This window comes from Ailuropoda melanoleuca, chromosome 15 (genome assembly GCF_002007445.2).
Source record: "Ailuropoda melanoleuca isolate Jingjing chromosome 15, ASM200744v2, whole genome shotgun sequence".
In the NCBI taxonomy this organism is placed as follows: Eukaryota; Metazoa; Chordata; class Mammalia; order Carnivora; family Ursidae; genus Ailuropoda; species Ailuropoda melanoleuca.
Genome location: NC_048232.1, coordinates 81,056,848 through 81,083,652, shown reverse-complemented (window position 1 = coordinate 81,083,652; position 26,805 = coordinate 81,056,848). Strand labels below are relative to the sequence as shown.

The window sequence follows — 26,805 nt, the reverse complement described above, 5'->3', positions numbered from 1 at the left end:
TCTTCAGACAAGGCTACCAGCCCAGCAAGGGCTATGTGGCTTATCAGTGACACAACTCAGACTCGAATCCAGGGGTCAGTGGCTCTTTCCACGTTCTTAAGCTCACTCATCATCCGAAGACTCAAACAGAACCAACCACACACCAGGTGAGCACAAGGTCTAGCTCGAAAATTCCTAGCAACCCTGTCTCCAGGACACAGACAGCAACCTCGCCTGTCCTATCCTGCCAAGTTAGAGGAAATATGCCTTCGCTTTAGGGCTTACAGACCATGCAGATTTTTACGGGCCATCTATCACTGCTTCGTTTCTTCCTGCCAGTCTTAGGCTAGAACTTTCTACAGTAAAAGTAGGTTGGGGAAACAGAAGACCTGTTACTCAGTACCTACCTTGATCTTGGACAAACTATGTGATTACCCCAAGCCTCAATTTCCTCATCAATAAAATCAGGATACCAAGTCTACCTGGCTCCAGAATAAACGAGAGAATGCATACACGTTATGCAGACCTCCCTGCAGATTTACGCCCGAATGCAGAGTTTCTGCGGCGACAAGAACATGTGACCATTGCTGAGTAGGCCCCGTGAGATGCCCGAGGCAACTAGCTTCAGTGAAGTTTTCAACAGTCACAGACCTGTAGCGTCTTGCGCTTTGTTAGAAGATTAGAAATTGGCTCTGACAGTAAATAGTGGGGGCTGCCAGGTTTTGAGGTGGCTCTCCCCAGGGAAGTCCCCAAGATGGCAGAGCTGATCTGGACGTTTGATGAAGGAGCGGCAGAGAGTGAAAGGCCCACAGCTCAGTTGTGACTGGCCGTGAAGGTGCTGACAAGCGCTGTATCAAACTCACTGAGGGTGGGAGAGGCTGCATGCAACCGAAGTCACGGTTTGTAGCATGAGGCGCGAAGACGAGGGCAGCAGAAGACGGCAGAAAAAAGTAGTCGCTGGGAGCCGAGTCTTGGCTTTTTTAGAACTATCTCCCTCTGTCTCTCTCTCATTCTGACAAATAAATCAATAAAATCTTTAAAACAAACTATAGGACCTCGAGGAGTCACTTTACAACCTGACTGCGTTTCCTCATCAGCGAAGTGGGGATATGACCGCTAAGCCCGAGCCGTGAGGCGTCGGCAGCGTACCTGGCTTCCTCTTAGCATGGTTCATGGTGCAGGAGGCGTTCAGGTTTCTGCCTAAGACCAGCACCTCCGCTAACATGCATGGAAATCGTGGCAGGTCACTTAAGGCTCCCAGGAGTCTTGTGAGGTACAAATAAGATACTGAGTGTGAGAATGTCCTGCAAACTGCAAATTCAACTGAAACACCAACGACTGATGCAACAGGAGAAAAGTGTCACAGGGAATCACATACTGTCGCCCTCAACCACAGATTCCCCCCAACAATGATGAGATGACAAATCTGGCTCCAAAGATCTTTTACTGAGACCTATTGAAAACACTTCAGTCCTTAATTCAAATAAACTTCAACTCAGCCGAATGGTTGATGGCGGATCTAGGTAAAGGCTTCACGGTGACAAAAACACGCCCCACCCACAAAGACCTCAAAGTAAGTTCCTAGCAAGAGTGTGAATTGTACTCAGGGTCTCTGTCCCATCTTCTTCAGGGTTCGATTGAGCTAGAAGAGAAAGAAAAGAAAAGTGAGATATGGAGACTTCACCAACCCTTTTCCTCCAGTCTGCACCACCACCAGGACAGAGCCCTGGGCCGCCCCTCTGAAGTCAGGGAGGGGTGTCTCTGATGCAGGCACGGGTGTCCACTTTGTGGGCATAAAGCCCCAGTTAGGTTCTCCACTCCTGACACGCCTATGGCCCTGCGCAGGTCAAGCAGACTGTTCTTCTACCTGCCCTTCACACGTAACACACACACACACACACACACACACACACACACGCAGAGAGCTCTATCCATTTTATAAGACACGGGGCTCAGACAGGCTAAACTGCCAGGGCTGTATTATTCCTGTAGGAGCCTCGTGGCATGGACCAGAGCATAGCAGTGACCTCTGCTGGAGAACTCAAAACACCAGGACCAAGTGGCTCCAGCCACGGCCACAGAGAGACCCGAATGCACACACCCTACGCCCCCGTAGTGTTTGGCCTGACCCACAAGACCTCTCCTAGGGCAAGACGTGAAATGCACCAAGTCTGTCAAAACACAGCTTCCTGTCCTCTGCCTGCAAGAACTGGCCAGACCTGTCTAAGGCAGAGAATAACTGCCAAAGGGGAGGGACGGGTAAGAGCAAGCAGTGAATCCACCCATATTAGGAAATACCAGGGAGGGAGAGGAGCACTGGCCACCCGCAGAGAGAGCTCTTGGAAAGAGATGCTCTGGAGAAGGCTGACACAGCAACTGCTACAGGCCCAGCCCTGCTCCCCAAACCCCAAGCAGCCAGCCAGTCTCACTCAGAAACTTTTTAAAGGGCCAACTCGGGGCTTTCTTGAAATGAAAAAGAAAAATCTCAAAACTCCCCACTAGTTCCTAACCTCTGTCTCCAACCTACACACCACTCCCTGACTTCTCACCTCCTCAAATTTGTGAATCTGCCGGATGAAGAAATCCCCATAGCGCCTGGCGACCTTGGTGTCTGCGATGTGGATCATGTCCTACGGGAAAAGCAAAGCAGAGTCAGAGGCGAGCAGTGAGGTAGAGCCGCTTACGGACTTACCAGTTACCAAGCTGCTAAGTGCTACATAAACCCCTACGGTGCTTTTCAAAAGCAAACGGGAAGCAACCCTATGGAAGAGCAGTACCAGTTGACAGCAGCTCTTTCTTTCCAGATGCTTGATTTTATTTTGTTAATTCATTTATTTTTCTTTTGTTCTTTTTTTTTTTTAAAGATTTTATTTATTTATTTATTTGAGAGAGAGAGAAAGAGAGGGAGGGAGAGGGACAAGCAGACTCCCCCCCTGAGCAGGGAGCCCGACGCAGGGCTTGAGCCCAGGACCTGGAGATCATGACCTGAGCCAAAGGCAGGTGCTTAACCAGCTGAGCCTCCCAGGCGCCCCTATTTTTATTTTCACATCTTTTTTAATGAACACGAATCTTTCAGCAATAAAAACATTTAAGACAGCATTTTATTCTCATACATTGTTTAGGAGTGTAAGGTTGCAAATGAGTCCAGATTCTAAATTTTGTGTTTTAGCTCAAACATGGTTGAACACCACTTTACCTGTAAATTTCTGCGTAATCTAGGTTAAAACCCAAAAACTTTCTGAATCTCTTTGACATGATTTTTTCAAGTCAAGGATGAAACAGAAGAGAAAGACAGAAAACAGGGACATCTGCTGGTTCAGTCAGCAGAGCATGCAACTCTTGATCTCAGGGTCATGAGTTACATAAAAATAAAATCTTTACCAAAACAACAACAACAACAACAACAACAACAAAAACCCAAAAAGCAGTATTTTGCCAAAGACAAACGTGAACCAGTAAGAGGAAAAAAAAAAAAACCCCAAAAACATGGCAATCAAACACTTTTTCACAGGATGCCTGTGTGGCTCAGTTAAGCATCTGCCTTCAGCTCAAGTCATGATCCCAGGGTCCTGGAATCAAGCCCTACGTCGGGTTCCCTCCTCAGCGGGGAGCCTGCTTCTCCCTCTCCCTCTGCCCCTGCTCCTGCTCTCTCTCTCTCTCTAGAATAAATAAAATCTTAAGGAAAAAACACTTTTTCACGCAGGGACTTTAAATCATAGTATTATTTAATTATGTTACAATTTAATTAATATAATGTGAATACAACCTCATAAAAAATGCTATTTGTAATACCCAAACTGTTAATTCTTGGGAGAAGTGTTTTATTTATTTACTTTGAAGTAAAGCTTTACACTCAAGGTGGAGCTTGAACTCACAACCCTGAGATCAAGAACTGCATGTTCTACCAACTGCGCCCACCAGGCATCCGAGGAGAAGTGTTTTGTTAAAGACCATCCAGATAATTGGGACTAGTTCAGCTGGGTCACAAAGTGATGGGGGGGGGGGGAGGATATGATGGAGCCGGTTACCCATACTGCAAAAGAACTTACTCAGGCACTGAGAATAAATTCAAAAAGGACTTTAGGTAGTTGATGTGATACCACAAGGAACAGTTTTGATTTTTAAAAGCATGACTAAAACAACACTGGGAAACTTCCCTACTGACATGTTTCTATTTTGGGTGAGACCGTTCATGTCAGAGATAGCTAAGTTCTGCCAAACATCAAGTCTTCCAAATGCCATAAACTCTAAATTAGAGGGTTTGGTTTAGCAAGATGAGCTTTCAAAACAAACTACCCAAACTGACCCAGCAATTCCCCAAGTAGGTATACACCCAAGAGAATATATTCACACAAAAACCTGCACACAAAAATTCATAGCAGCGTTACCCACAATAGTCAAAAGGTGAAAACAACTCAACTGTCCATCAACTAATGAATGAATAAACAAAGTGGTGTATCCAGACACTGGAGTATCTTCTAGCCGTAACAAGGCATAAAGTACTGACATGCACCACAACCTAGATGAGACATGAAAACGTGCTCAATGAAAGAAGTCAAACACGAAAAGGCCACATATTTTATCATAGCAAATATCAAAAATAGACAAATCCAGAGAGACAGAAAGCAGATTACTGCTTTGCCAGGGATTAGGGGACAAGGGAACTTGGGAATGACTGCTTATGAGTAGGGAGTTTCTCTTAGGGATGTTGGAAACATTGTGGAATTAGTGGAAACAGTTGTGCAACATTGTGAATATATTAATAACCACAGAATTATAGCCTTTAAAATGGTGAAGTTTATGTTATACAAGTTATAGCTTTAAAAAAACTGTAAAAAAAAATGAAAAAAGTATGTTTAGACCAACACTTTCTCAAAGCAACTAAAAATACGGAATAAATAATTTTTAAAAATCTCCTCATAGCATCAAAGAGCTGACAAGAGAATAAAGAGCTACTTAAGAGAAAATAAACCATTCTAAGCAAAACACAGACGCCCACTCTGCGATGAGGGCATTTGCTCATCAATCCCAGAAGACTTGTGCAGAGGGACAAATCAAGGCCAGGGCCAGTCTTACAGAACACCCTCTGTGTATGCTGGGTCCCTACAGGGCTACACCCTTCAGCTAAAGGCAGACCAGGACTGGGCACCCATCCCACTCCAGACACCAAGCAACACTCACCAAGTTGGGGAAGGAACATAAAAGAGGAAAGAGACCCATTCCTGGGACATTATAAATACAAGGTGATTCTTCTGACAGTCTATAGCCTGGGCTTGTTTCCTGGTTGGTCCAGGGGACCCAAGGCTTTCAGTCTATGGTGGTCCTAGACCAATAATCTTCCCAGGCACCTTGAAGAGGCAAAAGCAAATCCCTTCTACAAGAATGAATATTCATCCAACACTTCAAAAAATGCCAACAAAGTTTTTCAAGGACAATGAACTATATGTAGGAAAAAAACAAACCAAAAACCCAAGCACATTAAGGAAACACTTCACCATGAATTTTTTTAAAATTAGAGAAAGCAAAAACAGAGCTGAACAGATTCACAAAGAATACTCAAAGAAAATTATCTAGAACAGAAAAGAAGAAGGAAAAAGGGTTTAAGAGACATGGAAGATGGGCGCCTGGGTGGCTCAGTCATTAAAGTCTGCCTTTGGCTCAGGGCGTGATCCCAGGGTCCTGGGATCGAGCCCCGCATAGGGCTCCCTGCTCCGCTGGGAGCCTGCTTCTTCTTCTCCCACTCCCTCTGCTTGTGTCCCCTCTCTCGCTGGCTGTGTCTCCCTCTGTCAAATAAATAAAATCTTAAAAAAAAAAAAAAACCACTTCAATGGACCACTGACAGCCACTCTCTAAAACCATGTACACCCTCTGTAATAACCAAAACCACTCAAATGTCCATCCACATTAGAGTGGGAACATGGCAGCCGACTCCTGCAACAGCAGCAGCTGGACAACGGTGGAACAGTAAGCACCAACATACTACCGCTGGCAACGCTGGACAGCGGTGCTCTCAAATCTAACACTGAGCAAAAGCAGTCAAACACACAAAAAGAGCACATGCGGTGTCAGTCCATTACATGAAGTTCAAAACCAGGCAGCACTCATCTAGGGTGGGCCAAGTCAGGACAATGCTCCCACTTGCTAAACTACTTCCAACAGTCTACACCGCACCCTCCTGCTTTCTTCTCCGATCTTCTCCTCTGCCACAGCCTCCTCTCTCAGGTCACTGCAGCCACACTGAAGCTGTCCCTCAAACATACTGGGCTTCCTCCCACCCCAGGGCCTTTGCCCTTACTGCTCCCGCAACTTGGAACACTGCTCCCTCGGCTATGTGTTTGGCTAATTTCCTCACCTCCTTCAAGTCTTAGCTGCAATTTCACTTCCTCGACAAAGGCTACTCTGAGCACCTTATGGAATACGGCAACCTCCGCCTTCCACCACTACCGTTAACTGCATAGCACTTGGCAATTTCTAACCTATGATAAAATAAAGGAAACTTTCAACTTTTCATGTTTGTACGCCCCACTCCTGGTAAAACATTTACCCAAGGTCAAAATGACTTGGCAAAACCTCAAAACATGGGCTCTATTCCTGCCCCAAGTACACACTGTACATCTGCTTCGTTCAAATAAACAAACAAAAACAACCAAAAGGAGCATTCCAAACATAAAGAAAAAAAATTGCTGATTCCCATAAGATTCCAGTCTTACAGCCTTTCTAGAAAATCTTTCATCACGACTTGTAACTCTATGTAAAACAAGAACAAAAACAAAAACAAACCATATACAACTCTTGCACCAACCACTCCTTCCCTGGAGCCCTCTCTTTGTGAAGACTGTGTATCCCCGGCAGCGATCTTATCTTTCTTTAAAAAAAAAAAAAATTTACTCTTTAAAAGATTCTATTTATTTATTTGAGAGAGAAAGAGGGTGAATAAAAGTGGGGAGGGAAGGGCAGAGGGAAACAGAGAAGCAGACTCCCCGCTGAGCGGGGAGCCCAATGTGGGGCTTGATCCCAGGACCCTGGGTTCATGACCCGAACCTAAGGCAGATGCTTAACTGACTGAGCCACCCAGGTGCCACCTTCTTTAAAATTTTTAAAAAGGGTTTGTTCATTTTGCATTGACACTTACTACATGGTCTGGTTCCTTATAATGACCACTGTCTATTTTTTACATTAGAATATCAGTGTGAGGGCAGAAACCTTTTTGATTTTGTTCACTAAGTCCCAAATGCTCAGAACAATGGGCACTTAGTAAGCACTGACTGCTGAATGGATGAAAAGAGAGGGCCCCAGAGACCCAGGCCGGGAGGCAGCCATACCTTATCGATATAGAAGTCAACCTCAGAGGCCGACTGAAATTCGCCATCGAGGGCGGAGATGCCACTGGTCCACACCAGGTTCTTCATCTTGTGCTTGAAGACAAGGAGCTGGATCCGAAACTCCTGCTCTGTGAGGTCCAGGAAGCCGGCCAGCTTGGCCACAGGCATGGTGGTGTAGAGCTTGAGGAAGCTGCGGATGGTGGAGAGCTGCGCCTGCTGCTGCACCTCATCGGAGAACACCTTCAGCTGCTGCAGGAAGGGCTCCTTGTGGTAGTTGGGGTGCACGTTGTCGTAGTTGGGCACCACAGGTGACAGGAATTTGGGGCACGAGTAGCTGAACAGTTCCTCATAGACCTGCGGGTCACCCTTCTGCATGCGTAGCATCTTGTCCCCGTACTTCTCCCGCAACTGCAGGTGAATGCTCTCGTCGATTCGCATGGGGTACATGGTGAGGGCGATGGCCAGCAGCGCGTGCATCTGCTCATTCTGCTTGTTAATCTGGGGGTGCGAGACAAATAGGTGCAGCGTCAAATGAGATGGACTTTCTGAGGTCCTCACTGCCAATGTGGCCCCACCACCCTCCCACGTCCACGCTGCACAGACCTCTGATTTGTCCCTGGTCTTGCACCGGTCAGTTAACTTCCCTGAAGTCTCTCCCAATCCGCCTCTAGCTCTACTGAACTTCCAGCCCCCATCCGGGGCCTCCTTGGCTGGCTCCTGGATTCTCACTGGGACCTCCCTCAACTGTGATGACTGAGTCACCCAGAAATTTTACTGGCACTGTAATGCCTATAAAGATTAAATATTTCAGCTAGGTAGTGAACATTACTCCAGAACCTAACACCCCAATCTGACTACTCTACGGCCTCCAACGAAATTGTTCATTGTGCTGCTACATCACCATACTTCCAAGTCTAACACCTTTGCTCTGCCTAGAAACCTCCCAATTCTGTGCAAGTCTTGGACCCTCCCTCCTCCATGGCAAACGGCTTGAGAGTGGTACCTACATCCAACTCATTTTTAAATACCCACAGCCCAGCGAACACTCAGCAAACTGTTGCTGAATAAATGCAGGCATTGCTGGGGGACAAAAGTAAAACAAAAGATACTGTCCTTATCGTCCACGAGTTAATGATCTGAAATAACAGGCACAACAAAAGACCTTAAGAGTAGACCAGTCATTAAAAAATCATCCTACTGAAAACACATGTGAAAAACAAAATTTTGGATAGCGTTTACCAAAAACTCTCGGCATAGGTGCCGAGGGACCAAGATGGTCTGGGCGTCCTTACCATCTCATACTTGTATGTGGTCCTCTGGAACATGCTCTTGGTCCTCTGGATGTAGAGGAGGATGTTGGCAAAGACCCGGATGGCATCCTGGTAGCGACGCATCATCAAATATGCAAAACCGACGTAGTAGTATGTGGTGACCTGGCACTCAGGCACCCGAGAATACATGCTCTGTGGAGGGCGGCAGAAGCATCCATGAGTCCCAAAACCAACTCACCCCGGAGAGAGTCTGGAAGCCGGCAGGGCCCAGTGTCAGCTGAGGTGGAAGCCCCTTGGAGAAGCCCTGAACTACCCAGGGGAAGCCCTGGCTCCGGAGTTCGAGGCTCTGAGTGCAGACCGTACCGTTTACCGATTAGGTTACATGACGTGGTAACTCCATATTGTTAGATGTAACAAATAGGGACTGGATCAGGTGACCCTAACATTTCTTTCAGCTCTAAATCCCTCCACACCTCAGTTGTGTATTCTTCCTCACTTTCTACTCCTTGCTTTTCCAGATAAACATGATAAAGTAACAGGTAAACAAGACTGCAAGACGAACACGCACAAACACACACACACACACACACACACACACGAGACAAAAAAGTGCCAATTTTTCTGTGGCTAAGAAAAACTACCACAGCTAATCATCATCATCTATACCACCTTAGAACCAGGTCTCTTACTAACTCCTTAACTAGTGAAATCTGAATAGCAAAAATCTGCCATTATCATTGTTTTGAAAATAGAATCACACTGCTGAACACTTCGAGTGTTACTAAGCAACAAAGAGAAAGCACCTTGTCTACGTGCAGATATTCACTACAGTGCTTCCCCCACATCTCAATTTTCAACTGGCCTGGGGAAGAATCCTCTTTTTGATCCCCGAAATTTGTCCTTATAGATCAGTTTCTCTGAAAGCGGACTCTGGCTCCGGGTAGGGGGGGCAAGGGGAAACAGGTGATCACCTTCTTATTCAGTTCGATATTCTCCAGCACCTTGATGGCCTGGTAGTAATCCCCCAACAGGGAATGCAGACGCAGAAGCCCCACCAGGCTGAAATACCCAAGCATCTTGTAAAGGGAGTGCCGTCCATACTCGCCAGCCACACTCTCGGGGTCACCTAAGAGAAACAAACACTGTGACCATTTCAGGAAGGGCAGGTAGAGGATGAAAAGCCTAAGCCTTGAATGTCACTCAGTCGACTCTTCACCTATAACTGGCCTCTAAAGTTTCCTGCAATAGGGAATAACTCCCTTCAAAGGAATACCCAGAAGTAGCATGCCTGACCTTCATCTTTTTTTTTTTTTTAAAGGTAATCTACACCCAACGTAAGGCTCGAACTCACAACCCCAAGACCAAGAGTCACATACTCTATCACGGACTGGTCGGCCAGATGTCCTTGGCCTTACACTAATCTTAAATTTACCAAGAGGAGTTGGGGGGGGGGAAGGGGTTGGTTTTTTTGTTTGTTTTGGTTCCAAGACAGCTGAGATTATTGAGATGGCCCCTTTTATCAGGAGCAGTTTCTCATCAAGGTCACTGCTTTCAGGAAGTTCATGAGGTCAAAGCTACTTTCCTAATAACACTAAGGTGCTATTTGTCTTTCTCACTGAAATGCCATTTGCACTGATGGTGCAAAAACAACAGTGGGTAAAACTACTGGCAACTTAGCATAAGCCAGGAAGTGGCAGCAAACTGTATCAGTAATTACTGTATTTCCCACCACACGTGGTAAAAGAACCAACCACTTTTTCACAAAACACCATTTTTTGGTTTTGTTTTGTTTTAAGATTTTATTTATTTATTTAATAGAGAGAGAGACAACCAGCGAGAGAGGGAACACAAGCAGGGGCAGTGGGAGAGGAAGAAGCAGGCTCCTAGCAGAGGAGCCTGATGTGGGGCTCGATCCCATAACGCTGGGATCATGCCCTGAGCCGAAGGCAGATGCTTAATAACTGAGCCACCCAGGCGCCCCACACAAAACACCATTTTTACTTGAATGACTGAAACACAAATTACGGTCACTTAGATTTGGGTATTTATGAGGTGAGCCTGTTACACTCCAATAAAAACAACGGAGAGTGCTCACTGCCAACGACAATGTGAGCTTTTAAGCAAATTCTAGTTTTAAAAACGTGTATCCACCACCATGAGCCCAACAGCTTCCAAATAAAGACTGATCTGATGAGGCTGATGACGAAAGTGGCTTTTTTAGGTTGTATAATAAAATACGTCAACATTCAGAAAATCTTTATAACTCAACAAACCAATATTTTACAAAACTGTGCAGGGATAAAAAGATCCATTCAAGCCGCAGGATAGAATCAATACACCTTAAGGTGACCAAGTAAAAGTTCATTGCTAAGGTTTCGGATTCCTCGCTGCAACTCACCAGCATGAATCCCCCACTGTCAAGTCTGGATGTAGTAGCAAAGAACATCGGAACTACCTGAAAAGGTTGTTAAGATACTCCTCCCTTTCCCAACTCACGTCCGGGTGAGGCCAGGTCTCCCTCATACAGTTCAACCCAAACCACATATTATAACTGCAACAGACTGAAGGCAGCAGCAGAGGAGAATCCAGCTCTTACTATGCCAGGCACGAAGGAGACCTGCAGAAATGGCACTCTTCTCACAGGGAGAAGAAATTTATATAGATAACTCTGTGATTCTCGGTCTTTAAAGACTGTAAAGTGGTCTCGACACCAAGAAGTGTGAGAAACGCTTACCTACACAAAGGCCCCGGAGACACAGCACAAGCATCTGCAAAGCAGACCTCGTGAGCGCCGGCAGACAGACGGCCAAGCCCGACAGCCCTCAGCATCAGCGCCTGGCTGCTGTTCACACCCAACGCCAAAGAGGAGCTGCCCACGACCGAAGCCACAGTGACTCCCCCACACTCCCGCGGCCTCTCTTCCCCTGGAACAGATGGCAAGCAGCGCTCACCTCCGCTCGTGTACACCTCCAGCTGCCGGTTAATGTTGGACTTGTCTACCAGGGAGTGAAGGACATTGAGGACACTGTGAACATTCCAGATTTTGGGATTGGAGCGAAGGAAGTCGATCTCCTCCTCTGACTTCTTGGCAGTCTTGCAGCGGTACTGACTGAATGACTGAAACTGTTGGGGAAGAAGAGAGAGAGGCAGGAGTGACGCTGAAGTGGGGGGACAGCACCGGGGCTCCCCAGGGAGGGGGTGGGGGGGCGGCACTGCATCTCATGCTAAACTGTTCTGTATACTACTTGTTTTTGCAAAGGTGTCTTTGATTAAACTGAATTTGGTTCATTACTGAGTATGTCGCTTCTTCCACAGCTAAGTACAAATCTCTAAGATGAAAGGCAGTTGGTGAAAAAAACATTCCATTTGGAGTCAAACACAGTCTAGAGTCACTTAATGTCTCTGGGCTTCACAATGCAGTCAATCTGGCTGTCAGAACCAGGTGGCTTGTAACAGATCTTATTCTCTTAGGCTGTGCCATGCCCGAGTCAGGATTACGGACGACGACATGGCGGAGACAGGGCAGGTGTCTGTATGTGTGAGTCTTGTCTACTGGAGCTGACCATTCCCCGGGGACAGGAACCCAGCAAGAGTCACCTCAGTACCAACCACAGAGCATCGCCCAGTGAAAGACACATCTAGGGCCCACACCACAGGTATTTCTTAAGGCAGTGGTTCTATTTGGGTCCTGCAATGGGCTGGCTCCATCAGTCATCCAGAGAACAGCACAAGAGAACGACCCACTCAACCAGTTTTTAAAAGCTCCTTGGTCGACTCTGGTGCACACCAGATTTGGAAATCAGTGACCTAGAGCCTAGGTCCTAGATGACATGACCCAAGAACGCTCTTCAACTCCAATTTGCAGCTTCCTTTAAGAATGCAGAAAAAGTTTCCAGATTTATAATAAACAGAAGAGTATTCAGAATATAGAATAAGATAATCCAATAGAAAAATGGACAAAGGATACTGAGGATCACTTCAAAGAAAACCAAGATTGGTCAATTAACAGGGAAAATACCTTCTCTCTTCATATCAGAGAAATGCAAATTAAAATGAGAATACCATTTCTTTCCCATCAAACAGACAAAAATTAGGCCAATAACATCCTTAGCAGAGAAAAACTTTCCAATGCTGCTGATAGCAGTATAATTTAATACAGCCCTTGGAGAGGACAAGATATTACTACTTATTAAAATCCAGTGATTAAAATGTTCTGGATCTTGACTGTGGTGGTGTACACATTTGTTAAATCTCATCAACAGTACACTTAAAATCAGTATTTCACTATATGCAAATTTTGACTCTATAAAGCTGATTTTAAAAAATTTAAAAAGCAGATGCCTGGGTGGCTCAGTCAGTTAAACATCGGACTCCTGATTTTAGCTCAGGTCACGACCTCAGTGTTGTGAGATCAACCCCCATGTCCGTTCTGTGCTGGGTGGGGAGCCTGCTTGGGATTCTCTCTCCCTCTCTGCCCCTGCCACCGTCCTCCCACATGCGCATTCTCACTTTCACTCTCAAAAACAAATAAAAAAACTTAAAAAGCAAAAATTCTTGAGCCAACAATTCTACTTCTGGTGATCTCTAGAGACAGACCTACGTGTAACACATACAAGGATATTCATGGACTCACTGTTTATAGTACTGGAAACTGAACACCCAAATGTTCATCACAAAAAGGGTGGTATCCCTACCGTGTACATGGCAGAAAAGAATAAAGCCATCTCTACTTAGACATGTTAAGTGTTCCATATCACAGCAAATTACACAATACAGTATTATGCCATTTTTAAATGGTGTATTTTATATGTACACATTTATATAAATGCCTGAGAAGCATGAATGTAATGCTTATCTTTCCAGACAATAACCAGTAACTCCACAAAGGCAAGGAAGGAGTTTGGGAACGCCTGGGTGGCTCAGTCGGTTGGGCCTCAGTCTGCCTTTGGCTCAGGTCATAATCCCAGGGTCCTGGGATCCACCCCCACGTCAGGCTCCCTGCTCATCGGGGAGTCTGCTTCTCCCTCTGCCTCTGCCTTTCTCCCTAGCTTGTGGGTGCGCACACATGCTATCTCTCTCTCAAATAAATAAAAAATCTTTAAAAAAATAAAGACAAAAATGAACTTTATCTGCTGTTTGATAAAAACAAAGTTTTTAAACAGTAATGACACATTCACATATTACCTGCACTGATAAAAATAAATGAAAGCAGAGTGCGGGGGGAAGCCACTTACCCCTTGTGACATCTATCTGGCCGGGAAGAGTCACACCTGGCTCCTGAGGGCCAGTCGTTGTTAAAGTGAGAGCACTCTAAGTCCCTTAAGAAGAGAACACCAGCTAAGCCCAAGGGATTACGATAACCTTGAGAAGGATGAAGAACCTTAGCACAGATGATCCCCCTCTGACTTGCTGTGAGTCGACAGGACGGCCAACCTTCTAAAATTATGCCACAGAAGGGGCTGTCACACGCCAAGGAGCCAGAAAAGGCAAACAAGGCCAAGGTGGACTGTGGCCTTCTCTGCACAAAAGCACCAAAGCCTCATCTTGAGCAGGAAGCCTCTCTCTCAAAGGGCCCTAGAAGGGCTTTCTCAGCACACCAATCGCCATTTGCCAGCACTTTGTCTCTTTGGTCTGTGCAGCTCAAGTAACAGCTTTATTAAGAAACTCATTTCTCCTGAAATACCCAGTGAGAGTTATACTGTCCTCATAAAACTCATGGAAAACAAGTACTTTTCCAAATTCAATTACTGTGTTTTTTTTTTTTTTTAAACTTTGAGAGCGAGCAAGCCCAGGTGCACACAAGAGGGGAGAGGGAGGGAGCAGACTCCCCTCTGAGCGTGAAGCAGACACAGGGCTCTATCACAGGACCCCGAGATAATGACTGAGCCAAAATTGAGAGTTGGCTGCTCAACCGAGAACCCAGGCATCCCTCAGATTTAATCTTCAGAAGTATAGACTCAAGAACAAAAGAACTGACTCCAAGCTGGTGACACCTTTATTTTTCCAACCAGATCAACTCTCAAGATAGCTAAAGGCTTAATGAAAGCCAGCTCAACTCTGCTGACTTCCAAGTTCATATCCAGAGCTCTTAGGCCTGACTCTTCAGAAAACCATGTTATCAAAGACCACCACCGTGGGATATTTCCCACAGTAATGGGACATTTTTATCCCAAGCATGTTTTTAACGACGCAAACAATGGTAACAGCTGCTCCTTTGTTGGACTAGTTATTCCAAATTAGACCAAGGCCGGCCAGATACCTGATAGATGAACTCATCAATGATATCCCAGAGCCACTGGTTGGGGAGTTCAAGGGGAGCAGGACCATCAGCATCTGTACAGGAGATCACAGAAAAGTCAGACGCAAAGCAGTGACTATGCTCGCTCAGCAAGTCTACAGAACGCATTTTGTAATTTTTCTCTTAAAAGAACTATGAATCACAGGACATTCCTCCTTCCTGCTCCCATATTAAAATCCTGCTAAAAAGAGCTGGGGGGCGCCTGGGTGGCACAGCGGTTAAGCGTCTGCCTTCGGCTCAGGGCGTGATCCCGGCGTTCTGGGATCGAGCCCCATATCAGGCTCCTCCGCTATGAGCCTGCTTCTTCCTCTCCCACTCCCCCGGCCTGTGTTCCCTCTCTCACTGGCTGTCTCTCTCTGTCAAATAAATAAATAAAATCTTTAAAAAAAATAAATAAATAAAAAATAAAAAGAGCTGGAAGCTAGCACGAGGCCTCACTGTAGCCTCACACCCTTGGCCAAACGTCAAACTCACTAAGAATGTAGTTGAAGAGATTGCAGTAGTTGTAGTAAGACTCAAACCTCTGCTCCAAGGAAGGTCCCCCCTGCAAAGAGAACAGAGACATCAGACAGATGTTTAATTTAAACGTGTTTTACTCATGTCTGCCCTGACAGCTGCACACACGTGAGAACCAATGCCTACCTCGCCTTCTAAGTGTGCAAAGAGCACTAAAGTCAGAGGGAAGACAGTCAGTACTAGAGCAGTTCAAAAGGGGACTGAATATCAAACCACTATGATTAGGCTTTATGGCAACAAACTCAACTGGCCGTTCAAGAACAAGCATGCAGATCTGGTGAAGCAGAAAAACCGAAGTACTAACAAAACCAAAGAAGTAAAATTGTGGTGCTTGAAGGATGGTGAGGAAGAGCAGATAATGCTACACTAGGCTACGCTGGACTGGACAGCGCGGGAACGTAGAGGTCTTTCGGTGCCAAACAGGAATCTAGACCAGAGAGATCAGCAAGCCCACCATCACCTGTTTTTTGTAAATAAAAGCTCAACTGTAATATAGCCATGTACATTCATTGTCTACGGCTGCTACAAAGGCAGAGCAGAACAGATTCAATAGAGACCATTATGGCCTCAAAGCGAAAAAACTATCTGGCCCTTTACACTGAAGGCTGCTGACCCCCCAATCTAGACTTCATGTTGCTGGCAACTGAGAACCACCAAAGATTTCTAAGCTGGGGAACAACATGAACAATCTATGATGAGATAGAAAGAACAAAGCCCTGGAGTTTTAGTCCCAGTGCTTACTAACTGTGAACTTCTAACAAGGTATTCAAGTTCTCTGTAGCATGAGACTATGTAGTTAAAGTGCCCAATATAATAAACGCTCTTTCAATGAACCCCTCCCCAACCAGATTTAAAAACGGGTCATACATTATGAAAGTACTTTGGTACCTAACAAAGAGGTTACAGTCTCGGTAAACTTTTGCTGAATCTTCATTACAAACCAAAGGGAAGATTAGAGGTGGTAAAACCAACTGTACTATGGGTTCTGATGCCATGGTCTTCCCAAAGATGCGATGTTATGCAGGCTAGCTAGCTTCTCAACCTAGCCTGCTAAGTACCCGAGCCAGAACAGCAATGGTAGGAGGGAACCTTTATTTCCTATCAGATAAGGTAGTCAGAGATCTCACTGGGATGCCAGAAAAACATGGACCCCTGCATTACTTTCACAACAGGAACTCCTTCAGCTACCACCGACAGTGGCTCCTGTGGCAAGGTAGGCACTCTAGCCAGGTCAAGTGGTCTTCAAAGAGATGAGAGTTGACTGTGAGAAGGTGCAAACACTCTAAGGAGAGATCATGGTGCCAGGTTCCTTCATTTACATGTGTACATACAAGCTCCAACAATTAACCTGTCACCAACAAGGATTAGGCACCAGATTATAGCAGTGACAAGATGAAGTCCATGCCCTGGTGGAGCTTTACCCTCTAGTGCAGATAGCAAACAAAAACCAAGTAAACAAATACTACAATGTTAGCTAGTGATGTGTGCTCTGAAACGCCAGAGCGTGGTCAGGAGCCCCAGAAAGGAACAAAAGTCGTAGGAAATGAGACTGGCAAGGGAGTCGGGGCCAGACAAAGCAGGACTAAGACTAAGACCTGGGATTTTATTCTAAGTGTGATGATAAGAAGTCATATGTTTCAAAGGGACCATGCAGGTTACCAGGCTGAGAATAAACTCAAGTGGAAGAGTGGAAACTGATACAAGGTAAGCAGCTACATAGTTCAGGCAAGACATATAACATCTTGAACCAGTAGCAGCGATGGAGGTGAGAAGTGGGTGGTTTCAAGACTTCCGCTGAAGACAGAGCTGAACAGGATTTGCTAGATGGTTGGAAGTCAAGTGAGAGGAAAGTCAAGACCACCACCAAGGTTTTCATTCTAAGTCACTTGGGTGAATGGCAGTATTATTTGAGTTGGTTGACACGAGAAGACCAGGCTTAGAAGGAAAATAGACTTTGATTTAGGGTATGTTAAACTTGAGATGAGGTGCCTGGGTGGCTCAGTCAGTTAAGCATCTGCCTTCGGCTCAGGTCATGATCTCTGGAACCTGGGATCGAGCCCTACGTCAGGCTCCCTGCTCACTGGGGAGTCTGCTTGTCCCTCTGCCCCTCTCCCTGCTCATTCTCTCTCTCTCTCAAATAAATAAAATCTTTTTTTTAAAGATTTTATTTATTTGAGAGAGTGCATGCGAGTGAGAAAGCACAAGGAGAGGGAGAAGCAGACTCCCTGACAAGCAGGGAGTCCGATGTGGGGCTCAATCCCAGGTCCCCAGGACCATGACCTGAGCCAAAGGCAGATTCTTCACCGAATGAGCTACCCAAGTGCCCCAAAATAAAATCTTCTTCTTTTTTTTTTTTAAAGATTTTATTTATTTCTTTGACAGAGAGAGACAGCGAGAGAGGGAACACAGCAAAAGGAATGGGAGAGGGAGAAGCAGGCTTCCTGCCAAGCAGGGAGCCTGATGTGGGGCACGATCTCAGGACCCTAGGATCATGACCTGAGCCGAAGGCAGATGCTCAACAGCTGAGCCACCCAGGCACCCCCCAAAATAAAATCTTAAAACAAAACAAAACATCCAGATTTGAGATGACTATCAGACAGCCGAGCAGAGATGTGGAATAGGCAGCTGGATATACAAGTATAGTTTTGGAGAGACAGGGGCTAAAGATAGAGATTTTCAGTAACGGTGTATATAAATAGTACAGATAGTTATTTAAGAGACTTGGGGCATTCTAAAATTCAGAAATGAGAGAAGAATCAAACAAGTGCCCAAAGCTGGGAGAGTACAGTGGAAAGAACACTGGCATCACAATAAGCCAGGCCTGGGTTCAAGGAGTTTTGGCACCTACTCATTGCATGAATTTGAGAAAAAGCAACCCTCTTTGCACCTCAGTTTGCCTGCATTGCAGGACTTCCGTGAGGATTAGAGTATAGATACCAAGTACCTAGCATTACGCCTGGCACATAGTGACAGTTTCACATGTGTTTCAGAGAGCAGAAGGCTCGTAGTCATGCACTAAAGGTAAAAAGCAAGGGCATCACAAGCTGAAGCAACAGAAGGTGTCTGAGAACACACTATTAGGATGGCATCCTGCAACCCAATCAATGCGATGAGTAAGAATGGAGAAATTGACAAGGACAGACAAGCTATGCCATGCTACAGTTTGTCTGGGACAGACACCCAGCTTGTTAGATTCAATCATTCCCTCTGTCATTTCTTAACACTCAGAAAACATGCCAACCACCCTTGGACACTGAACCAATAGAAACTGATGACTGTGTTCCAAAGGCAGAAATGGCATAGAGCCAACAAGTTAGATACTCACACTGACTTTGGCATATATGTGCCTGTAGTATAACTCTTTGTACAAAATCAGGAAGACGGCATCTGAAAGAGAAGGCAAAGAGCTGCTTCAGTAATCCACAAAACAAATGGGATCTTCAGGAAGTTTTAGCCCTTTGGAATAGAGGAATAAACGCGATTTAAGACACAAAATGACATCTAAGTTCTAACACACCCCAAGAATACACGCAACAAGAAAATTCGTCTCTCGTTTTATCTTTCAACCTCATCTTAATCTCATTCACACTCATTCCCCTTCACCATTCAGAGATTTTTGCCATCCAGTTGCTTAACAAACTGACACATAAATAAATAGTATTAGCTCCAAAAAAGGCAAAATCACATTACCAAAATTGCAAATACATGGGTATTTTCAACTTAGAAATTCTACTTTAAAGAATTTATTCTATTGATACGATACAACCACTAAAAACAATGAAAGGGGAAAAAAGTTCTCTGGGTACTGATGCTATAAAGAAGATTAACAAACTAGGCCGGAGACTTATATCCTTTAGCTAGTAAAGTTGGTCCCTGGCTGACATCTGGGAACCTGGGTTTCAGGAGGGTCCCCAGGACCCCAATAAGGGCGATCTGCTGAGCCTATGCTGTGCAACACTATGGTTTATGCTGAACTACTGCCTTCCTTCTAGGAGTCTAGAATTTTGATATATGCTAGGCAGAGGGTGTGCCCACATGACCAGCACCCAATAAAATCCTTGGACCCTGAATGTGTTACAGGTTTCTGTGACAGACAACTTTTCACACATCACGATTCTTTGCTCGAGCAATTAAGCACATCCCATGTGACTCCACAGGAAAGGACTGTTGATAATATGCATCTGGTTTGCTTTGGATTCCACTGTGTGCCCTTTCCCTTTGCTGACTTTGCTCTTAAACTGTGGATACAGCTATACCCTGAGTCCTGAGAGTCCTCCTAACAAATCATCAAACCTGGGGGTGGTCTTGGGAATCCTGGAGATGCAAAATACTCTCCAAAAACATAATAAACTTTAAAAAGGGAAGAAAATGGCATTTGGTCTATCTAAAAAAGAAACAAACAAGTTATTCCGATTTGCTTACGTATGCACAGACTATCACGGGAAGGATAAAAAAGAAAGTGTTAACACAAGATGGCTCTAGAGAAACTGAAGACTTGAGGAGGGAAGCTGGAGGAGGGTTTTTACACCAAATCTCCTTTTATATTACTAAGCCCTGTGATTACTTACCTATTTAAAGTCATACACAGTTGACCCTTGAACAATGTGGGGGTTAGGGGCACGGGCACCCCCTGTGCAGTCAAAAACCCACATATAACTTTTGAGTCCCCAAATATTTAACTGTTAACTTTTAACAGCCTACTGCTGACTAGCACCCTTATCAATAACAAACAGTCAACACGTATTTTGTACAGTATACATATTATACACCATATTATCATGGTATACAGTATGTAAGTTGGAAAGGAGAAAATGTTAAGAACATCATAAGGAGGAGAAAATAGATTCAGAGTACTGTATTGAAAAAAATCCATGTGTAAATGGACTCACCCAGTTCAAAACCATGCTGTTCAAGGGCCAACTATATTACGAGATTCCTACTGTTAACACACACAATTTTACATTCTTTATAGGCAACATACTAAACAGAGCACAAGGTCTAAGCAACACAGAAAATAACACCTCCTACAAAGTGAGTTCTAAACTTGTGTACCAGTAACACTAAAAATAAAATGTTCAAAAAATGCTAGCTATTATCAAAGAAGTACAAGACTTGTACACTGAAAACTACAAAATGTCATTGAAATTAAAGACCTAAATACATGGAAAGACATCCCAGGTCCATAAATTAGACGGCTTAATATGATGGCAATATTCTAATTTATCTTCAGATTCAACACAATCCCTATCAAAATCCCAACTAACTTCTTTGCGGAAACTGACAAACTGATCCTAAACTTCATATGGAAATCCAAGACTCAGAAAGACCAACAACAATTTTGAAAAAGAAGAACACAGGTGGAGGACTTAGCACTTCCCGGTTTCAAAACTTATCACAAAGCTACAATAATCCAGACAGTGCGGCACAAGCATCAGGACAGACATATATCTCAATGAATTCAACTGACAGTCCAGACGAAAATCCTTACATTTACGTGATAACCAATTTCAACAAAGGTGCCAGGACAATTCAGTGTAAAAAGAACAGTCTTTCAAAAACTGGTGCTGGGACAACTAGGTAGGTACATGCAAAAGCATTACGCTGGATCTTCCTACCTTACACCATATATAACAAACACCATCACGAAGTGAAAGGTGAGAAGAAGTCAGACAGCCGATTCCCAAGTGACTGTCATGACCCCAAAATTACTGAGGGAAACGGAAACAAGTCAGGACAAAGATATCAATTTCAGCTTCACCATGTGTGACAGGTCTCTGTCCCCTCTTCGCTTATCCCGTCCTCACGCAACAAGTTCTTTACTAAGGGTCTACTATGTACCAAGCCCTGGGGAACAAAACAGTGCACGAGACAAACACAGACTATCCTGAGCTTCCTCCTGCCTCCTCAGTCACAGAATCCCACCCAGCATACAGAACACAAAAGAATTCATACCTACCGTTGCCAACCTGTGGAGCAATGGCTTCTGCCTCAGGCCAAGGTGTATTCTTGAAGAATCTTTCAGTCAACTTGGTCCAGCTGAAAACCAAGCAGAAAAATTCTAGAACTCCAAAACAGGAAGGACCAAAGAGGTAACCTACACATTTTACGAGTAAAGACCCAGGCTCACAAACAGGAAGAAAGAAAGTCATAGAAACAAAGCCAGGGCCAGAGCCCTCCAAGTCTACAACTTTACTCAACCTAACTCTGCACCTCAGCTTCTTTTTTTAAAGATTTTATTTATTTGAGAGGGAGACAGAGAGAGAGCGAGCGCACACATGGGGGGGAGGGTCAGAGGGAGGAAGCAGACTCCCCGCTGAGCTGGGAGCCCGATGCGAGATTCAGTCCCGGAACTCCAAGATTGTGACTTGAGCCAAAGGCAGCTGCTTAACCAACTGAGCCACCCAGGCGCCCTCAACCTCTCAATACAGTGAACACTCCTTTTTACCAGTTAGGCAACCATGATGCTCTTCAGGATCATCTCCTGCCTCTGTATCATGAACTCTATTCATACGTAACAGCCTGCTGTTCCCTGATCCAGTAACTGCTTTTTAGACACTCCCACCTGTCTCCCTGAGCAATACTTTCCCTACTTTCCCGGAGCACTGTGCCTCCACTCCCCATCCCAACTTGGAAGCCAACCAGTCTGTTTGCTGCAGTCTGATGCCACAACAGACCCACAGCATCCAACCCAAACACTGCTGCCCAAGATGCCTCACGGCCCTGATCCCCTCAGGAGCGACTTCAACTTCCCCCCCTCTCCTTAAGCCCCACTCCCCCCTTCTCCAGATCTTTCAGTTCAGCACAGAAACATGCTCAAGCCCCCACTTCAAGGCACATAACAAAACACAAAACATCGCAATAACACTGTATTTTCCGAGGCACCAACAACTCTTCTCACCACATTTTCTCCTACAGAAAGATTTACCACATGCTTGGCACCAACGACGTCTATATCTGCCCGTACTGTCCAATACAGTAACCGTTGGCCACATGTGATTATTGTGACTAAAGAACTGAATTTCAAATTTTAGTTAATTTTAAACAAAAAACCCCAATACTTAGTTACTGGAAAACTTTCAAGTACATTTAGAATTACTTGGGTACGTGAATCTGCTGTTTCTATTGTAAATGCTATGAAATTTAAATAGAAATCAGGTATTTCCAATATACATGAATTGAAATGTGGTATAAATATAAAAGATAGAGTTTAGAAGATGTAATACAAAAAAAAGTAAAGTAACTCATTAACAGTTTAATACTGATTATGTGTGGCAATATTTTAGATGTTGAAATAAGTTATTAAAATTAATTTCACCTTTTTCAGTTTTTTAAGATTTTATTTTTAAGTAATCTCTACACCCAATGTGGGGCTCCAAACTCACAACCCTGAAATCAAGAGTCACACACTCCACCGACTGAGACAGCCAGGCACCCCCTCTTTTTACATTTTTTAAACATAGCTGATGAAAAAAATTAAATTACACACATGGCTAGTATTATTGTTTCCATGGGACAGCACTGATCTACTAGAAAGACCTGGAAATGAAGGAAAAAAACAGTTCAGGGATTAATTCTATTCATTACTCCAAAAAGCCTTTGGCTATTCATTTTGTCCACACACCCTCCCAGAAAGTAACTAATTATTATTTTATTTAAAGTAATCTCCACACCCAACGTGGAGCTCAAACTCACAACCCTAAGATCAAGAGTCACATGCTCTTCCAACACAGAGCTGTGCTCTTCTAACTGACCTGTCTCATCTCTAATGCCAATTACACAAGGGCAATCCCCTCAAAACAGAAGCAACCCCTCATACCTTGGCTCACCCTATTATGCATTAAGTTGTACAGCAACTTAAAAATTAGGCTCTGGGGGCATCTGAGTGACCCAGTCGGGTTAAGTGTCTGCCTTTGGCTCAGGTCATGATCCTGGAGTCCCCAGATCAAGCCCCACATCCCCACATCCGGGGTGGGGGGGCAGGGGTGGTTCCTGCTCAGCCAGGAGTCTGCTTCTCCCTCTGCCCTTCCCCTGCTCCTTCTTTCACACATGCACGTGTTCTCTCTCTCTCTCTCAAATAAAATCTTTTAAAAAATTAGGCTCTGATGTCAGACTATGCAGGTTCAAAACTCAACACATGCATTCGAATAGCTATATGACTTATCCTTTCTGTGCTTTGTTTCCCTCATCTGTAAGATAAAGAAAACAGTACCTACTTCATGGGGTTACTGTGAAGAGTAATGAGTAAATACGGGAAAAGCATTCTGAACACTGCCTGACCTATACTGGTCAGACATACTAATTGCTGCTATGATTACTGATACTAATGTTATTATTTTAAGCCCTATACGAGTTCTGGGAATACAGTCCAACAAAATAACATATCTCCCCACAAGGAATCAGAGAAATCCCTTGGGCACTCTCTTTACAGAGATATGGAAACAGCCCCCCTTCTCAGGGACTGTATCAGTAGACCAGTCCCAACCAGAAAGAGGATCATTTCAGTGAGCACTCTGTACCTGTTCTCATAGATGTCCTGGATCTCATATACCTTCTGATCAATGACATCACTGGACACACGACTGGCCTGCAGCTCATACACCTTCTGGTCAATCAAATCTGAGACAGTTTTGTGGAAATATTGGATGAAGTTCTTGATCACTTCGGGGATCACCTGATAGGTCTGCTGTTCATACTGACGTTCATAAGCCAGATCCTGCTTTGGATCTCCTAGAGGTTGGATATAATAAATACTTTATCAAGTGTTTTCAAACCCACATATGTTACAAAACAAAAGGGCAAGACCATCCCCCAAAGAAAACTCAAGTCTATAAAATCAGGTACAATTCCCTTCTAAACATTCAGACATATATTTGTCCTCAACTCACTCTCAATCCTATCACACTGTTTCTTCACAACATTTACCACTATTTACAATTACATATTTGATTATCTGTTTCCTCCACTAGAACCTGAATCCTAGGAGAGCAAGAACCTTGTCTTGTACTCACGTAGACCCTCGGCACCTAGAACTGTTATATGTGTGTTCGAAGAGAGGAGAGGAAGACTGTGGGAAGGGGAAGTAAGTAGGAGGCAACTTATACACATATATCTAAAATATATATGCGTGTGTATATATATAGATATATATATATAAATATATATATATATTTTTAAGTAGGCTCCATGCCCAGTGTAGAGCCCAACAGGGGGCTTGAACTCAAGACCTTGAGATCAAAACCGGAGCTGAGATCAAGAGTTGGACGCTCAGTGGGTGGCTCAGTCGTTAAGCGTCTGCCTTTGGCTCAGGGCATGATCCCGGCGTTCTGGGATCCAGCCCCGCATCAGGCTCCTCGGCTGGGAGCCAGCTTCTTCCTCTCTTACTCCCCCTGCTTGTGTTCCCTCTCTCACTGGCTGTCAATCTCTGTCAAATAAATAAATAAAATCTTAAAAAAAAAAAAAAAGAGTTGGACGCTCAGTTAACCAACTGAGCCACCCAGGTGTCCCAGCACTTAATATTTCTTGAATGAATGACTGTTATTTTCTATCTATACAACAATGCAAGTAACTAAACTTCTCTGCTCAGTTTTCTCATCTGAGAAAACAGGAGACATTAATTTAGGTACTGCACAGAGCTGTCGTAAGGACTAAACAAAACACTTCGCACAAAGTACCTGTAACAATGCATGGCATGTACAAAACGCTAAGTCAAGCCAACTCACTATAACATTTCAGGAAACTTCAAAACCTTCCAAAAAGATTTCATTTGGGCTTGGTTTGAATCATTAATTTTTCACAACAAAATTTTCTTCTTCAGCAAGCAGTTTAACAAGGAAACCACAGCCAGAATAGTAAGCCTTCCCTTCTGAGACTTTGAGGTGAACCATGAAAAAGGCCTGATTTATTAGGCTCTATATCACCCTCCTTCTGGGAACTAATAACTCCAAACCTGGACCATGGAGACGCAGTGTTTCACAGATGCCCGTCAGAGCTGTTCCGAGACATTCAAAAAGACGCCAAACCCTAGAAGTACCCAGCTAACCAGACAAGCCCGTAGTCTCACCTGTGTGCATATCATAGTCGCCTGGGTAAGCATAGGGATCATAAGCAGCCTATTAACGAGAGAGATAGAACGGTCACCAATTAGTGAATCCAAAATGCTCGTTCGAGGACCTACGTGCCAAGCAAGGTACTAAGGATAAAAAAGTGCATAAAACACAGTCCCTACCTTTGAGAAACTCACATGCTCTTGAGAGAAGAAAGATTAAGCAGACAACAGAACGTTACGGGCGCAATAAGGTAAAGCAAAGCACAAGAGGCTGTGGGAACCAACGGGGTTTGACAAGAGTGAGCCAAGGCCACAGGAGCTAAGTTACAGAAACAACCCCATAACCAGCCTCCGTCTTCGATCTCGGAAAACCAGAGGACGAGGAGACCGGACATGAGAAGTGGGAGGGTGGTGAGGAGCCGCAAGCAGTGGGAACAGCGTGAGGGCCACGCACGCCGGAAGGCAGACCGCAGCTGGACGCGGCCGGTGGAGGCTCCCCGAGGGGTCCGGACACAGTCTCACCACCAGGCCCAGCATCCAAAGAACCCTGCCTCCGTCGCGGAACGCAGTACATGCGCAGGGCCGTCTTACCTCGGACTCGTAATCGTCAGCGGGATAAGACATGGCTGCGGACTCACGAACACCGCCGGAGAGAACGAAAAGTGCGGCCGGCGCCTGCGTCGCGAGGCCGGAAGTTCAGCCCCCCTCGCGCCCGCCGGGAAGCCGGAAGTCTTTAGGAAGCCTAGCGCTATGAGACCGCCACGTTAAGAAGGGACAGGACGGCAAACCCCTGAATTTTTCTTCCTTCTTCGAACAGAGGCTTTACAAGGGAAGGGTAGCTCTTTAATGCTTGCGTAAATTCAGAAATAAGGTTGAACCACTTCGGCATGACAAATGGGCAGAGAGAGACGCCAGAAATGATGCCACACAAAAGATGGCCGACAGGCGCCTCAGGGGATTTCTCGCGAGAAGGGAAATTCGGTTATGGGGCCTGTTGTTGGATTTAGGTGTAAGCAGTTTGCCTGCGGCAAGAAATGTCTTGAAATGTTCGGCCTCAGGAGAGCAAACTTACTGGTGTAAAAGTTGAGACCTGGTCCCATGCTGCGAGATGTTATTGAGAAAAGGCGCCTGCCAACTTCAGACAGTAAGGTTGGAGCAGGCAGTGTGAGGCCAGCTGTGGTATGCGGCCCCGGAGGCGTCCTGGGACCCACCCCTGCAGCATTCACGCTCAGGCTGAGGTCATTTTCCCGTCGGGAGGTACGGCAGGTTAGCCTCCAGGAGAACCCTCGTGTTAGGGGTGGGGCTATAAAACCAGCTGAAACCGGCATGTGGATCTAGGATCTTCGAAAAGTCGTCTGCCCATCCACAGCACCT

General features: G+C 45.0%; 1 protein-coding gene across 2 annotated transcripts; it reads right to left on the bottom strand.

Annotated features, from left to right (window-relative positions):
- Nucleotides 1–1,404: 1,404 nt before the first annotated feature.
- On the bottom strand, nt 1,405–26,177 carry EIF3L (eukaryotic translation initiation factor 3 subunit L). Of its 2 annotated transcripts, XM_011218818.3 has the most exons (13): nt 26,023–26,177; nt 25,447–25,495; nt 23,903–24,113; nt 21,343–21,422; nt 18,712–18,773; nt 15,345–15,414; nt 14,832–14,905; nt 11,524–11,695; nt 9,544–9,698; nt 8,594–8,764; nt 7,302–7,799; nt 2,529–2,609; nt 1,405–1,621 (listed from the first exon to the last, which is right to left on the bottom strand). In XM_011218818.3, the coding sequence occupies exons 1-13, from the start codon at nt 26,053–26,055 to the stop codon at nt 1,583–1,585; spliced, it is 1,695 nt and encodes a 564-aa protein (XP_011217120.1). In that variant the 5' UTR covers nt 26,056–26,177; the 3' UTR covers nt 1,405–1,582. The 2 variants fall into 2 exon arrangements, with proteins under 2 accessions (XP_011217120.1, XP_034499690.1); XM_034643799.1 differs by lacking the exons at nt 21,343–21,422; nt 25,447–25,495; nt 26,023–26,177 and having other exon boundaries at nt 23,903–23,981.
- Nucleotides 26,178–26,805: the final 628 nt, after the last annotated feature.

Coding starts and splice junctions, on each gene's coding strand:
- EIF3L (XM_011218818.3), bottom strand. CDS start 26,055: ATGTCTTATCCCGCTGACGATTACGAGTCCGAG. Junction 25,496..26,022: donor CTGACGATTACGAGTCCGAG/GTAAGACGGCCC, acceptor TCTCGTTAATAG/GCTGCTTATGATCCCTATGC. Junction 7,800..8,593: donor CCACATACAAGTATGAGATG/GTAAGGACGCCC, acceptor TCGCACCCCCAG/ATTAACAAGCAGAATGAGCA.